General features: G+C 32.5%; 1 protein-coding gene and 1 long non-coding RNA gene across 2 annotated transcripts; one reads left to right on the forward strand and one right to left on the reverse strand.

Moving 5' to 3' along the window:
- Positions 1–785, forward strand: LOC130015608 (uncharacterized). The gene is made up of 2 exons (XR_008790851.1): positions 1–269; positions 544–785. It is a non-coding gene; the product is annotated as an uncharacterized LOC130015608 (long non-coding RNA).
- Positions 786–7223: 6438 nt separating this feature from the next.
- On the reverse strand, positions 7224–7842 carry LOC126679984 (60S ribosomal protein L9-2-like). The gene has a single exon (XM_050375011.2). The coding sequence runs from the start codon at positions 7746–7748 to the stop codon at positions 7428–7430; it is 321 nt and encodes a 106-aa protein (XP_050230968.1). The 5' UTR covers positions 7749–7842; the 3' UTR covers positions 7224–7427.
- Between the last annotated feature and the right edge of the window lie 7873 nt (positions 7843–15715).

Here is a 15715-nt window from a genome sequence, read left to right on the forward strand (position 1 = left end):
ACTCACTTACCCCCAACCAAGCGAAGCCTTATAGAATATATATTTATTTGTGGATTGGCGACTTATTATCCGTCCGACCAGCCAGAACCTTTATTCCTATAGTGGCTCTATTCCATACACATACCTGTCCGGATGATGTGATCGGATTAGAAGAGAATCATAATTTTGAGAATTTGTTTTGTCGAAAGCTGCACTCGTGCACTTGATGCTTTTCTTGTGGAGATGAAGGTCTTTGGTCAATTTATATTAAATCTGAATTTCTTATCCAGGTAATTTTCTGAAGCTTTTGCTATTTTATTCAAATTGAAGGTAATTAAAAGGTAGTTTGTTCTCCAGACGATCTCTATTTTAACCCTTACCGGAAATTGTTAATATTTTTTTCCTATCTTCTCTTTCTTTCAGGATCTCTTCTCTTTCTTATATTCAGATTTCTTTGAAGCCTTTTTTTTAATTTTTATTTTTGTTTGAAGTTTGATAGATTGATTTTAAATTTGTAATGCACTTTCAATTCAGATTAAAGTATAAATTTGGGGTTTTTTTCAGAATTGAATCTAAACAGCAAGTGTACATAATTAGAATCAAATCTAATCAATCAACTAGAGTAGAGAGCCAGGAAGAACAGGTACAGAGTGGCGGACCAAGGACGGAGGAGGAGAGAAGATAATAAGGTTGAGATCTGTAAGAACCCTGACATTATGAGTCTTACTTACTTTATTGTCGTTCCTTACAATTTTATGATAAACCTGACATTATGCTTATTTGAGAATAATATTTTGTGATCTCTGAATCCATGTGTAGGACTATAGAAGTTGTTAAATACCTTTATTTTTTTTAGGCTTATCCCCTTAAAACCCCTCACCTTTTACCCCCAATTCGTTTGCACCCTCACGTTGCAAAACCACCAAATATACCCAAATTACGACCTTTCACTTTCAATTGCACCCTCAAGCATTAAATTGATCTCTTTTCACTTGAAAAAATAGGTTTATTTTTGTTTCAAATAAAATATTAAGTCCTATTTTAAAATATATGCTAGAATTTAAAGTATTGATTTGAATATTTTTTAAGTGAAAAGAGGTCAATTTAATGCTTGAGGGTGCAATTGAAAGTGAAAGGTCGTAATTTGGATATATTTGGTGGTTTTACAACGTGAGGGTGCAAATGAATTGGGGGTAAAAGGTGGGGGGATTTTAAGGGGATAAGCCTTTTTTTTATGCGTGTTAATTTATTCTTTTATGACTTCTATTTCCCCTGCCAATTTAAATTAATTTTTTTAATTTTTATTACTGTTGTGAAAGTTATTAATATACATGGGTACTAATCACCTCAAAAAAGAGTAGTTTTTATCTATGATGTTGATAATTTATCTTCCCCAATTTTCATAATATATGCCCTTGTATTTGAAATATAAAATTCATTTGTGAGAGAATGAAACGGGTAGCAAATTTGTCAGTTTTTTAAATTAGAGTCAAAGGTTAGTTGTTGAAAAAGAAAACAAAATTAAAATTTACATATTTTATTTTTAAATATAATAAATATTTTTTGGTAATAGTCAAGAGTAGTTTTATTTTTTTATTAGATATAGATGAAATAGATGCCAAATGTTCAACCATAATCCAAATTTTAGTTTCATGATTTCGACATAAAAAAACGCATAAAATACATGTTATTTAAACTCTCTATCATGTATAGGGGTGATCAAAATTTGCAGCAATCCGCAAAATCAAATCAAATCTAATTGAAATTGAGATCGGATTGCTTAAAGTTGTTAATATGATTTGGTTTGGTTTGAAATTTTTTTAAAAATAATGGTTTTTAATTTTGGTTTGAATTTAGACCCCGGTGTACTGAATTGAACTGAAAAATAGAACGTCTACTTCTTTTATATATATATATAAATATTATAAAATCTTAAATTTATTATTCATTAGCACTTTTTATTGAAAAATAATGTCAAATGATCAGTAATGATCATTATATGTAGTAAAAAATTTAATTATAAACATAATTTTAATGATGGTGAATTAAAAATTTGTGTTTTCGGTTTAGACCGAACCAAATCGAACCGTATTGAAATTTCAATTCACCGAACCGAAATAAACATAAACCGGATTAGTGAAGTTTGATTTTGAATTTTATAGGGGTGGTTTGGTGCGATTATAGTAGTTTGTACACCGAACCGAACTCAACCCTAATCATGTGAATTGCCATTCAATTTTAATTCTAATAACTTTCTTTGTTGTGACATCTTAATGCAGGTCGTATTTTGCATAAGTTTTTTGTTTTAATATTTTCACGAGTTCCGGATGTAGAAAATTTTGAAATTTGTGAACAATAAAGTTATTTAATTTATAAGTGTTGTTCTGATTTCTATGTTTTATATTATTTGAAAAATTCGAAATGATCGTAATATAGAAAAAAATTATAAACTTTTTATAAACAATGACAAAATCGGAATAGCATGGCAAGTAGAACAATGGAAGCTAACCCCATAATAAAGAAATGATAAAATGCAATCAGAAGCCAAAACCAAACATATTTTTAAAGCAAAATTCACTTCAATGACAATGCTAACATGATATTAGTATAAAAGAAAAATATATCTAAAAGATAAAAGGAAAAAAAAAATCAAATCTACAAAAAAGAAATTGTACAATCTGTTTGTTTTGGCCGAATCTACAAAAAAGAAATTGTAAAACCTACATCCCCTTACAAAAAAGATGTGTTGATGTAATCTCTCCTTGTTTTGCTGCCACTATGGCTGCTAGACCTCTAAAAAATACATACAGTAAGAAAAAATTCATTATGTTTTGTTTTCTTCTCCTAAATATAAAAGTAGACGGGTGTGTTGAAGATTGTTTGCAAGGGGAAACAAAAGTTTTGGTTGATTATGATTATACGTTCTTTGAAGTAATATATATATATATATATATATATATATATATATATATATATATATATATATATACATGTGTACATACGTACGTATGTGTACATGTGTACATACGTATGTGTACATGTGTGTACATACGTACGTATGTGTACATGTGTGTACATACGTACGTATGTGTACATGTGTGTACATACGTACGTATGTGTACATGTGTGTACATACGTACGTATGTGTACATGTGTGTACATACGTACGTATGTGTACATGTGTGTACATACGTACATATGTGTACATATGTACACACACACACACACACACACACATATATATATATATATATATATATATATATATATATATATATATATATATATATATATATATATATATATATATAGTTTGATTGTGTAAAGTTTTCATTGAAATAAAAGATAATGGTTTTGAAAGGGAAAGTGAAAAAGTTTTAAAATAACATATGTGTTTAAGTTTCTGTTATGAGAAAATAAAAAGTTGCATTATGGTTTTCGAAGAGAAAGTGAAAAGGTTTTAAAGTAACATATGTGTTTAAGCTTCTGTTATGAGAAAATGAAAAGTTGGACTTTCTATATATTAAAGAGTTGTACACATGGTTGAAAGATAGGAGTCCACATGGCAAAATTTTGTTGAATGTGTTTTGAGAGTTCAGAATTATAGTATAGTATAGATTTGTATCTGACTGTGGCTCTATTATCTTCTTATTTTTTGCCACCATAATTTAGGAAGCTTATTTCTCCAATCATTGCTTTAGCACTTCAGTATCCATGTAAGTTGCTTTAGGACTTCAGTTTCCATGTAAGTTGCAATTATTCTACAATAATGCTTTATAATAAGGTACTTGTTATTCTACAAAATGCAACTTGGACCCTTATGATTTAACAGAAGTTTCTAATTATACTTTGGCCCTCTCCTTGCTTCTCTTCCTTTTTTTGATAACAAGATAAATGGAACAAACTGAAAAAGAGGTCTTTTAGCCCATCCTTACCCCAAAACCAGACCAATACAGCCATATCACGAGACAACTGAGATAGCCACATCGCGAGATAACTGAGACAATAATACCACGAGATAATCGAGATAACCATATCACATGAAATCTGAGTAAAACATATAACTCAATAACCAGATCAAATCCAGCCAATGATCCAAGCAGAATTTCACCGAGGTAGGATATAAATACGCCAAAAGACACGATCTGACAAGAAAATTACGATAGTACACAAACCAACCACCGAAAAACCCTGTAAAAGACAGAGATAAAAAGAACATAAGACAAAATCGGTCAGCATGGTCTCCTACAAACCAAAGTACATTAACAAACCTTCAACTATAAAAGACCCCAAAAAAAATAAACAAAGGTTAGTATTCTTTTTCTCTCAACTCATATTTCTTTTCACTTCTCTTTTCTTTCTATCACTCGTACTAACTTGACCGTCGGAGTGGTTTGTCGGAATCATCCTCTGGTATCCTTCTAGTGGATTTCTTTGTGATTATTCAGGATTCAGTGGAGCAGACCCAACCCGACCCAGATATCTTTTAAATATGAAATTAGATATGAAATCATAATCAAGTAGATGCAAAAATTTCAGTAGTATAAGAGTCTATGCTCTAAGATGCAAATTAGACTTTGAATGGTAAATGATATAGTATATCTCATTACAAACAGAGTTTTAGGATCTAATGAGCTTGAATCTTATTCTTTATCATGGCTTTCCAAACAAAATTTTATGTGGTCAAATAAGTGGAATATGGGATTAGACTTAGAATGTTATCATGGACAATTTAGAAACTCTTATTTTGAATTCCACTTCGAATATGCAAAGCTTTTTAAAATATGATACATTTTTATTCATTTCATATATGTTTATGCATCCAGAATTTAGGTGCTTACACTATCATGATTCCTTAATTGTAGATCTTTTATTTACAACCTGGTGAATTTCTTTATGTAAATTTATATTTTATTTTTTTCTTATTGAACTAAGCACATTTTGTTTTAAGTAGATACATACACTTTATTTATTTTTGCTCTGTATTTCTTTATTCTCCACATCACTTTGCTTACACTATCATAACTCCCCAATTGCAGATCTTTTATTTACAATCTGGTGATTTCTTAATGTAAAGGTATGTTTTATTTTTTTTCTTATTGAACTATTCACATTTTGTTTTAAGTAGATACATAAACTTTATTTATCTTTACTCTGTTTTTCTAGGCTTAACCCATCTAGAGGTCCCTGTACTTTACACTTTTTTTCGTAGGTCCTTATATTTCATTTTTATATTATCTGGTCTTTCTACTTATCTATTTTCGATTTTCATGTCCTTTTTAAATTTTTTCCAGTCCCTGTACTTAAATTTTTTTTTCCTCCAGTCCGTGTACTTACAATCTTTTTTTGAGAAGATGACAAAACTATACAAAAAGTGGAAGAAAATAACAAAAATGCTAAATTTGCTGAAATATTACATGATCACCACAAAAAGGTAAAACTTTACATTTAATACCTTTCCAATGAAAATGCAACACATGACGCATATAAAACAAATAAAAAAAAAGTAAAAAACGCGTCAAAATAGGTCAAAAACTCGTCAGATGTGTGCGTCAGTCACGCGTCAGTTCGTCGAATTATTCAAACATATATCATTTATGTATCTATTATGTATCAAATATGTATTAAGGATATATCTTATTATTATTTTTTTCATATTTATAAAACAAAAATAAATAAATAAATAAATATATTATTAATATGTATTATTTATGTGTCTCTAAAGTGTATGTATAATATATTTTAAATTAAAAGATATATGTATCACATGCTTTAATTAAAATTCACGCATCAAATAATATCAATAACATTTTGATATGTTATTATTCACTATAAATTGAATCATAAAAATAATAGGTTATGAGGTGTATATGCAATATCAAAATGTTATTGATATTATTTGATATATTATTGTTTTTGAGGTGTATATATAATATACTTTAAATTAAAGATACATGTATCACATACTTTAATTAAAATTCACGCATTCATAACATCTTTATATGTTACTCGATATAAATATTTTTAGTATACATGATATATACACACACAAAAAGAACTAATAACAATATTATCCACTTCAGTGGCATTAAAATATAGTTTTCTCTTTATTTGCAACAATTTCTCATTATACGTTATAACTATTTCTGATATGTATAGGAGATGTATAGTATTGGTATTTGAGTTGTATATTTAACGCATGCTCTGTAAATTGTATAAAATATTTATCAATGATACATATTAAGGATATATTTATCATGTTTTTAATTGTATATGAAAGATCTATCTAACAAATACATCTAAAAGACATATATTAAGGATATATATATCATGTATAAATTATATATCAACGATGTATCTGTTTAATACATTTTAAAAATATATCTATCATATATATAAATTATTTATCAGAGATGTATCAAATATATATATATATATATATATATATATATATATATATATATAAAATATATATGTAATACATGTAATAAAATTTTTGATAAGTCTTTGAGATGTATAAAAATATTAGTAATAAAATTTGAAAAAAGACAATAAGAAAAAGGTTCTGAACAACGTATATATATCAAATATGTATTGCAAATGTATTGGATAATGTATTCAAAGTGTATCGTATATGTATCGTAGATGTATCAAATATTGTTTTCAAATATCTTTTGTAAGTATTAAATATTCATCGGTTGATTCAATTAAATCGATAAAAATAATAAATAAAAAATTTAATTAATTCAATTAATTAAACTTCAATTTACTACATCTAGTTCACTTTTCGATTCAAGATTTAAAAAAGATTAACTTATCTATGCGTTAATTAACTATTTTTTTAAATAATAAATTTATAATTATCTAATATATTTGAGATGTGTTAAAAATGTATTAGAGATGTATCAAAAATGTATCAACGATGTATTTGTTATATAAAATTTGAAAATATTTTATTTAAATTTATCCTTCAAGTGGCTTTTTGTATGTTGAATTATTTGGTGTTGCTGAATCAAAGTAACATATATAAAAAAAAAGACAATAAAAACTTTAAAAATATAAAATATACATATTTTATACAATTTGGATATATATTATTTCCGTGAAAAATATACAGTTTACATAAACTGGGATAATAATTTTGCTAGAATCGCTCTCCACCATAACTTGACGAAAATGACAATCTTGAACAGTTCTGAGGCCATAAAGTTGAGAATTTTATACATAAACACATAATGCCCACGGAAAGAAAAACCTACTGCAAAACCCTTAAAATTTTACAACTTTCGAATCTGTGATTTGAACACTGATGTGCTCATGAGAACTTTAACATTACAATAAAATTAGAACCTAAAAAGGGTAAAAAAAATTATTTTCTTTTGGTTAGTCCATTTTCTCAGAACCCAACCAAACCATACATTATATTTACCTTGAAAAGCGTGCAACAATTAAAACTTCATTAGACAAAGATTCAAGAAAACAAGAATTAAGGTAGATCTGCAAGAGAAACTCAGGTTATAGCGATACCCATTGGTGGCGCCGATGATGAGATTCTCCACGTGGCTGAGAGCAGTCATGGTGGTAGCACTCGTCTTCCTCGTGCTAAACCAAGCTTCAATCTTCAGCCTTCGTTTTCTAGTGGAGTCGTCCTTGATAAGCTGGAAATCGAGGTTAAGGTGCTTGAAGTTGCGAAACAGCTTTCCTCGACGCCCCTTCACCTCTATTACCTTGGCGTTCACTTTTATCTTAACACCGTCTGGTATATCCATCAAATTTCATCAGAGATGAAATTATTGAGTTTGTCGTGGCAGTTGATAGAAGAAATAAGAAAATGGAAAAAGAATAGAGGAAGAAGAAAACCACAATAGGTGTTGATCTCACAAAATAAAAATTAAATCAAAATACACGTGTATAGGATAGGGATGATTTAGGTAGAGCATGTAAAATAGTCCCATTATTAGCTCTTTGATGTAATTAATAAATTAGCATAGATGAAAGAAATTAAAAGACTTAGCATTTTTGTAATAAAAGACCGAAATTAGCTTAGTTGTGTAATTTTCTCTCTTTTTTTCCTCCAGTCATATTAAAGGACTGAAAAAAAAATTTAAAAAGAACCTGAAAATAAAAATAAGTAAATAGAAGAACCAGATAATACAAAAATAAAATATAAGAACCTACGGAAAAACAAGTATAAAGTACAGGGCCTCTAGATGGGTTCGGCCGTTTTTCTATATTTTCCACATTACTTTTACTTTGATGATGTTCTTTAACAACAAGGATAAGGCACTAAAAGTATCAATGGTCATCATCACTTTGCTCCTGGTTTTGAAAGTAGAAATTTCAAGCAATATGTATTAGTCATTTAATCAATTTTAGTTAGTGGCAATTACTTATTTAGAATTTTTTTTTTATGAATCGAATATTATATTAAAAACCGCCAAAAGCGGCAAAGAAACTCCTAATCAAAGGTTTCGCACAAGAAGTGGCACATACAAGATGGCACACTAGATGCGACGACTAAGATATGAGATCAAATGATACAATCTGGAAAAAGAATACAAAAAGGATTTCTAAAAAAATCCAAATCAGAATATGAGAAACTTCTATTATAACATTTAAATGAAAACGCCGCTCTAGAAAAATTATTGAAGGTAACTTCCAAGCTTGAGCTCGTTTTCCCCTGAAAAATGTGATTGTTACGATGCTTCCAAATCTCCCACACAATAAAAACCCATAGAATACGCCATAGCTCGAAATAGCAACCCCTAGGAACAGTCTCCATCCATTGCTTATAAAAACATACAAAAGTGTTCGGAAACACCCACACGATATCTAGCTTATGTTGAATATTACACCAAACCTCTCTCGCGAACCGGCAATGAATGAATAAATGAACTTGTGTTTCCTCCTCCACACATAATGAACATTTATTATTTTCGCGAGTAATAATAAGTCTTCGAGCAAGAAAATCCATCGTTGGGACCCTATTTGAAAAGCGACCCAAATAAAAAACTTGATTCTTGGTGGTGCATGAGACTTCCAAATCTGAATAAAAGGAGGCCTATCAATACTGCCCATAGCTCTTTCCATTCTCTCCATATGACCATGTGTATCCCTCATATAATTGACCTGGTTTGTTAACAAACTAAAATTATCAACCGCTGCTGAATTATTAATATCAGTAACGTTGACAGTGCTCGCCTCATCTCTGCCAGGAATAGAACTGAAAGCCGACTGAACCCGGCGGGCAACACCTGATCTTAAATCCCACGCCTCGATAACACTACGTTCAGCAAACATGCCATTAACAGCTCCGGGATAGTTGACAGCAGCAAACAGGCCATTAACAGCTTCGGGATAGTTGACAGCAGCAAAAAGGAGGTTACGCGCAGCAACAGTTTTTCTCGCACCTGCTGTTATTCCGACAACATCAGTAACTGTTACTTCGTCTATGTTTTCTTCTGAATTTGACATTCCTTCAACAGATATCAAATCAGAATAAAAAGAGCAAAAAGAAGCTGCTGTAAAAATCCCTCTTGATGTGTTCCACTTCACTTCATCTTGTTGTTCATTCCTTTGATTAATACTAGTAAAAAAAGTATTAAAATCCGCCAACATGTTAAGCTCATTACCTCGAAGACGACGCCTCCATCTCCAGCCATTCCTCCAAACCTCTCTAATATTAGCTCGTTTCATATTCGAAAGATTGTAAATACGAGGGAAAATTTCTGAAGCAAACCCCCTACCCATCCAATTATCGTGCCACGGCGATATTTGACTACCATCTCCAACATTGAACCTAATGTTTGAGATGAAAATATTCCAGCCATGTTTATCAACAAAGCAACATTTGCGAATGCCCTTCCAAATGTAGGAGAATTTCCTAGAATCACCAAATTGTAATTCCTCCCATCCTGCAATCATAGAACAATGTAGAACAATCGTAAACCATATCGAATTCTCATGATTGATTCGCAACCTCCAAACCCATTTAAACAATGGACTTTGGTTACGAACTCTAAGAGTGTAAATACCCAACCCCCCTTTGTCAAATTTTTTGCAAATACTTGACCAAGAGACCTTGCTGAGAACCCTAGAGGAGACATCACCTTTCCAAAGAAATCGTCTGATATACATCTCAATCGTCGAAGAAATACTGGAGGGCATAATATGAATTGACATGAAATAAACGGGGATACTAAACAAAACAGATTTAATTAGAATTAATCTGCCTGCAGGAGATAACAATGAACCCTTCCACAGCGCCAATCTCATTTTAAAACGTTCTACAACATGATCCCAAGACCCATTTGAAAGCTTCCTGCTAGCTAACGGCAACCCCAGATAAGTGATTGGCAAGGACTCTACTCTGCATCCTATCATACCCGCAGCCTGCAGCAACTCTCTGTCATTAACATTAACCCCCATTAAAGAGCTTTTATGGAAGTTAATTGTCAGCCCAGAGATAAGTTCAAAACAACGCAAAATCTGAGTCAAGTTCTGCACATAAGCCATGTCGAAAGGCAGAAATAACAATGTATCATCTGCAAACTGAAGTAGAGATAATTGTTCATGATTTCCTGCAAATCTGTAACCACTAGTAAAACCCATAGCAACTGATTTATCCAAGATGCGTTTCAACCCCTCAACCGCAATCAGAAATAAATAAGGTGAAATATGGTCACCCTGACGAATTCCTCGTTTTAGAAATATTGGTTCTATAGGACTATCATTAACTAAAACAGACGTAGTTGCAGTAGACAAGCAAACCGAAATCCACTGTATCCACTTATCTGGGAAATTCATACAACGCATTACCTCAAACAAATAATCCCAACTTATACTATCAAAAGCCTTTTGAAAGTCAAGCTTCAAAACAATAAGCTTCTCTTTTCGTCTTGAAGCTAGGTGGATGAGCTCATTTGCAATCATAGAGCAATCCAATATACTTCTCCCTTTCAGGAAAGCATGTTGACTGTCTGAAATTACTTTAGACAAAATAGGAGCCAATCTCAAAGATAGAGTTTTAGAAAGAAGCTTAAAAAAACCATGTACCAAACTAATTGGTCTATAATCTTCAATGTTTGTAGAACCTACCACCTTCGGAACAAGAACCATGAAAGATGAGTTAATACCTCTAGGTAAGGTATTATTGCCGTGAAAATCATCAAAGAAATTTAGGAAAGCTTGTTTCATAAAACCCCATGCACGTCTATAGAAAAAGAAATTGAACCCGCCTGGCCCTGGTGCATTCTTCTCACCGGTAGACAATAGCGCAGCTAAGACCTCTGTTTCAGCAAAAGGCAGAAGTAACCCTTCGGCTTCACTCCCAGAATTACGGCGGAAATTTAATCCTGAAAGCACAAAACCTGTCATGTCTCGCACATTGTAAAGAGATATAAAGAAATATCTAACGTGTGCTCTAATAGCGTCTGGTTCTGTATAGATCACATCCCCCACTTGAATAGAAGAAACAAAATTGTTTCTATAGTGCTTAGAGGCAACACTATGAAAAAATTTTGTATTTCTGTCTCCTTCTAGCGTCCACTTCAACCGAGATTTATGAGCCCAAATAACTTCAGCCCGTTTCTCTGCCTGCCATAATTCAGCTTTAAGGGTGTTAACCGAATCATGCTCCTCTATAGAAATCGGCTCTAAGTCTGCCAAACCTTCCTTAACAAGTATTTCTGTCGTTAGGTCCTTTATCTTCTTCTTCTGATCTCCGAATGTTTTGTCGTTCCATTCTTTAAGAAGATGCCGAAACTTCCTAAGTCTTGCAATAAGATTATGAGAGGAGATGCAAGCCGACGCCCACGAGCTCTCCACAAATGAAGGGAATTCGTCATGATCCCACCAAGCATCAATCTAACGAAAAGGTTTAGGACCCCAATCAAAGCAATTACAAGTGCGAAAACAAATAGGAGTATGATCAGAGAGGTTACCCGGCAAGGCAGATAATGACATGAACATCCAAACAACTCCAGCTGCTGCAGAGATCAGACATCTATTAGTACGAGATTTGGAATACGAATTCTGCCAAGTGTATTTTCTCCCCTGAAGAGGAAGATCCAAAAGCTCATTTGAGTTGATAAAATCACGAAACGCAACCATAGATGGAGTAAATCCCACCCCATTCAGTCTCTCCTCCTGACCCAAAATTTCATTAAAGTCGCCGTTAATAATTATAGTACCCGTAAAATCTAATTGATTGCTCAATTCCTGCCAAAAAACAAGCCTCTCAGGTGCCGTGTTGTGCGCATAAACAAGAATATGGCGACAATGGATATTTTGCACAGAGAAATCCATTGCAATCCATCTCGAAACCTTCGAAATAACCACATTACCTACAATGACAGGATTCCAAATCATAAGTAACCCGCCAGACGCCCCAATAGACGGAATCCAATCATACATAAAATCCAAATTGGGCCATAGTCTCCTTACTAAAAAATCATCAACTACTTCTTTTTTTGATTCAAGTAAACCAATGAAAGATAGCTTATGAGTTGTAGACAATTCTCGAATTAATTTTTGTTTCCTCGAACTTAATAAACCGCCTCTGCAGTTCCAAGAAATAAAAGAGAAAGGTACTGACATTAAAAATCAAAAAACCCAGACAGAAGATACAGTTAAACTTGTCTCACTTTGCTTGCTTCTATGTTCTTCTTTAGCTTGACAAGAGTAGCTGATCGTGTCTCCCTTTTAAAAATGCCGAGATCATGTCCTATTTTCCATGTTTTATCTACCTCATCTTCTGACGGAGTTTTGCTGTTTCTGCCCTTTATATGCAATCTGTTCATATTGGCGATGTTTGAGTCTGAGATTTCATTGTCAAGTTCCTTCCCTGTCATCAAAGTATTCGGCTCCTGCTCTATCATCAACCTAACCGGATTTGGAAGATGGCCCTGTTCTTGGATCTCACTAACCACTGTTACTTCGGCTAACATTTCTGGCAGCAGGTTACGAACCGGGAAATTACCATCTGCAGCTGCTGTTTTGTCTTCAGACTGCAGGCCATCAATACCGTCCTCTATCATTACAATCCCTCCTTGCGACTTCGTGTTGTCCTTGTTAGATGATTCCAAGCTGAGGCTGCACTTCCTTTCCAGTAAATCCGACTGGAGCTCGTTAATTCATCATCATCATCTGGTGAAAAGACTTTGTTTGGATTTTCTCCTATCTTGCGGTTGCTTACTGAACCTTCAACAAAACTCTCCTTAACCAGATTAGCTGGAATCTGGTCATCTCTGATAATACTTTGATTTTTCCCCTACTGTAGCATTCATCAAACATACTCTTCAAAGGAGATTTTCTACCATCCTCAAGATCAATAAGATTTGGAGGATCAACTTTGGTAGCTTCATCTTCACCATTGTTAATGTCCACTATCCATATTGATGTGAGGATTCAAATCCTCCACAGAGTTAGGAACCATAATTTTAGTTGAAATATAATTAAACGATGCCAACTTGTTCGCTGAAGCTTTCCAAACATCGGGTTCCTCAAAGTAAACTGGATTTCCAGATTCAATTAAGTGAATAGTTTGATTAACATCACCAATATTAATCATAGCAGAGTGATTAATAGAGCGACATGTAGTCGAGATGAGAACTAATCCGGAATCCAAACGATCATCAATATCAAAGGAAATAGCCTCTCCAATTGAGTCACCAATTTCCTGAAAAGTATCCGCGGACCACAAATAAAGTGGTAAACCTATGACAGAGACCCACACCAAACGTTGCGAAGATTGTTTGAAGTCTTTCGCCCATGAAAACGTTTGAAAAAAGTCCATAAGGGTCGGCCCTAGTGAATTCATGAAAAACTCGGCTTCACTATATGCACCAAACGTTAGCAGAACGACATTACCTCCCATTAAAGAAATCTTAACCTTTATATTCTGTTTGGAAAGAAATATATTGGTTTTCAATATCTTTTGGATGTCAATAACCCTAGCGACAATCGAGCGAGACATCCATTCATGAGTTTCAAGCAGAACCGACTCATTAGATATTGAAATCTGCAGGTCTGTTTTAAAATCCATTGCTGGTTGTGAACTAATACCGCCAGATGATAAAACATCCTTGAATGAGCGATTATCACGAAAGGCTGGTGACTGAATAGGACGGGGAGATTGAATTGCTTTAGTATCCAGCTGCCTTGGCATAGGTTTCAACTTATTCTCTGGAAACCTTGATAGAAACGCCCTCAGTTTGAAACGTCCAATGGCAATCATATTGAGTTGTTTCAGTATCCATGATAAATCCTTATCCGTATCCGGCCTAAGAAAACCAAATCTGCAATTCCCTTTTGACAGTTTTGTTGCAAGAGAAACTCTTCCGATAACACCATATCTAGCGAAAACTTTCTCTAAATCACGATACCTCCAAGTTTTTGGGAAGTTTTCGAAATAGATAAGCTTCTGAGATGAGGACCAAATTAAACCTGTTGCTGCTAAACCAATAGAAGCTGGTGATTTGGGGCGTGCATGGTTTTCATGAATTTTAGGATTATCCTTAATTATCTAGATAGGAACAGTGGAGATGGAAAGGTTGTTGGAAGGGTTGCTGATGATTGTTGCGACATGCTGGTTGTTGATCTGCGGTTGTTCTGATTGCTGTTTGCTGGTCGTCGGAGTACGAGGAATCGAATTCGCCAGGCTAGGGTTCCAGCGTTCCTCCATCATAGACTAAACACTTATTGGCTTATCTTTTTACTTTCTTGGAGATGGTGCATCACTTTGCCTGTGGAACATCTTATTTAGAAAATTAATATCCTCTTCTCCTGGATAAGTTCATATTACCTTTTTTTATGTAAATTAATTCCTTTTTGGTAAACTAATGTTGATATTATTTTTTGGGGTATGGAGATATAATTTTGTAGTCTCTAATTTATTATGTAGTTTTGTGAAATAAATTAGTGTAGGGACATAAATATAGACATGAATAAAATTTCTTTTAGGTTATTAATTAATTATACTATATTTGTATGTCACTAAAAATTCGATGTATGTAATGACAAATTTATAATAGTTGTGATAATTTTTTTTGTCAATTGACTATCTTTTTGTCACTAATAACTCGGAGTATGTAATGATAAATTTATATTAAATGTAATAATTTTTTTTCCAATTCATAATATTTATGTCACTAATAATTTGGTGTATGTAATGACAAATTTATATTAATCGTGATAAATTAGCTTCGTCAAGTTATTAATTTTTTGTAACTAGAAATTGATGTATATTATGACAAATTTATACGAATAATGACAAGATTTGGTTATTTGTGACATAAATATTCATCATAATACATATAAATATGATAAAAAAAACTTTTATCACAATAGCAAATTTATGGTGACTAATAATTTTTTTTTGTCATGATATACTTAATTGACGAGCTTACTTTGACAAACAAAATTTGCCATAATAATGTTATTGTGACAAACTTTGGGCATAACATGATAAAATTTGTTTATCACAATAAGTCAAATTTCTTGTAGTTTAGGAAGTTTAGAAACAAAAAAAATGTGTTGAGATAGTAGAAGTCACCGATCTGTTTAAATTAAGTCAAAGATCTAGCTTTCAGTGAGTTTTCTCTGTCCGTCTCCGTTTGTTTCAATCAATATATGAGTTTTCCTTTATTAGTTTCTGTTTGTTTCATTCGATCTTGCTCAGCTCAACTCAACTTGGCCAATGCATGATGTAGTTAATAGCTTGTTTTATCACATTGAA

This window comes from Mercurialis annua, linkage group LG5 (assembly GCF_937616625.2).
Source record: "Mercurialis annua linkage group LG5, ddMerAnnu1.2, whole genome shotgun sequence".
NCBI lineage: Eukaryota > Viridiplantae > Streptophyta > Magnoliopsida > Malpighiales > Euphorbiaceae > Mercurialis > Mercurialis annua.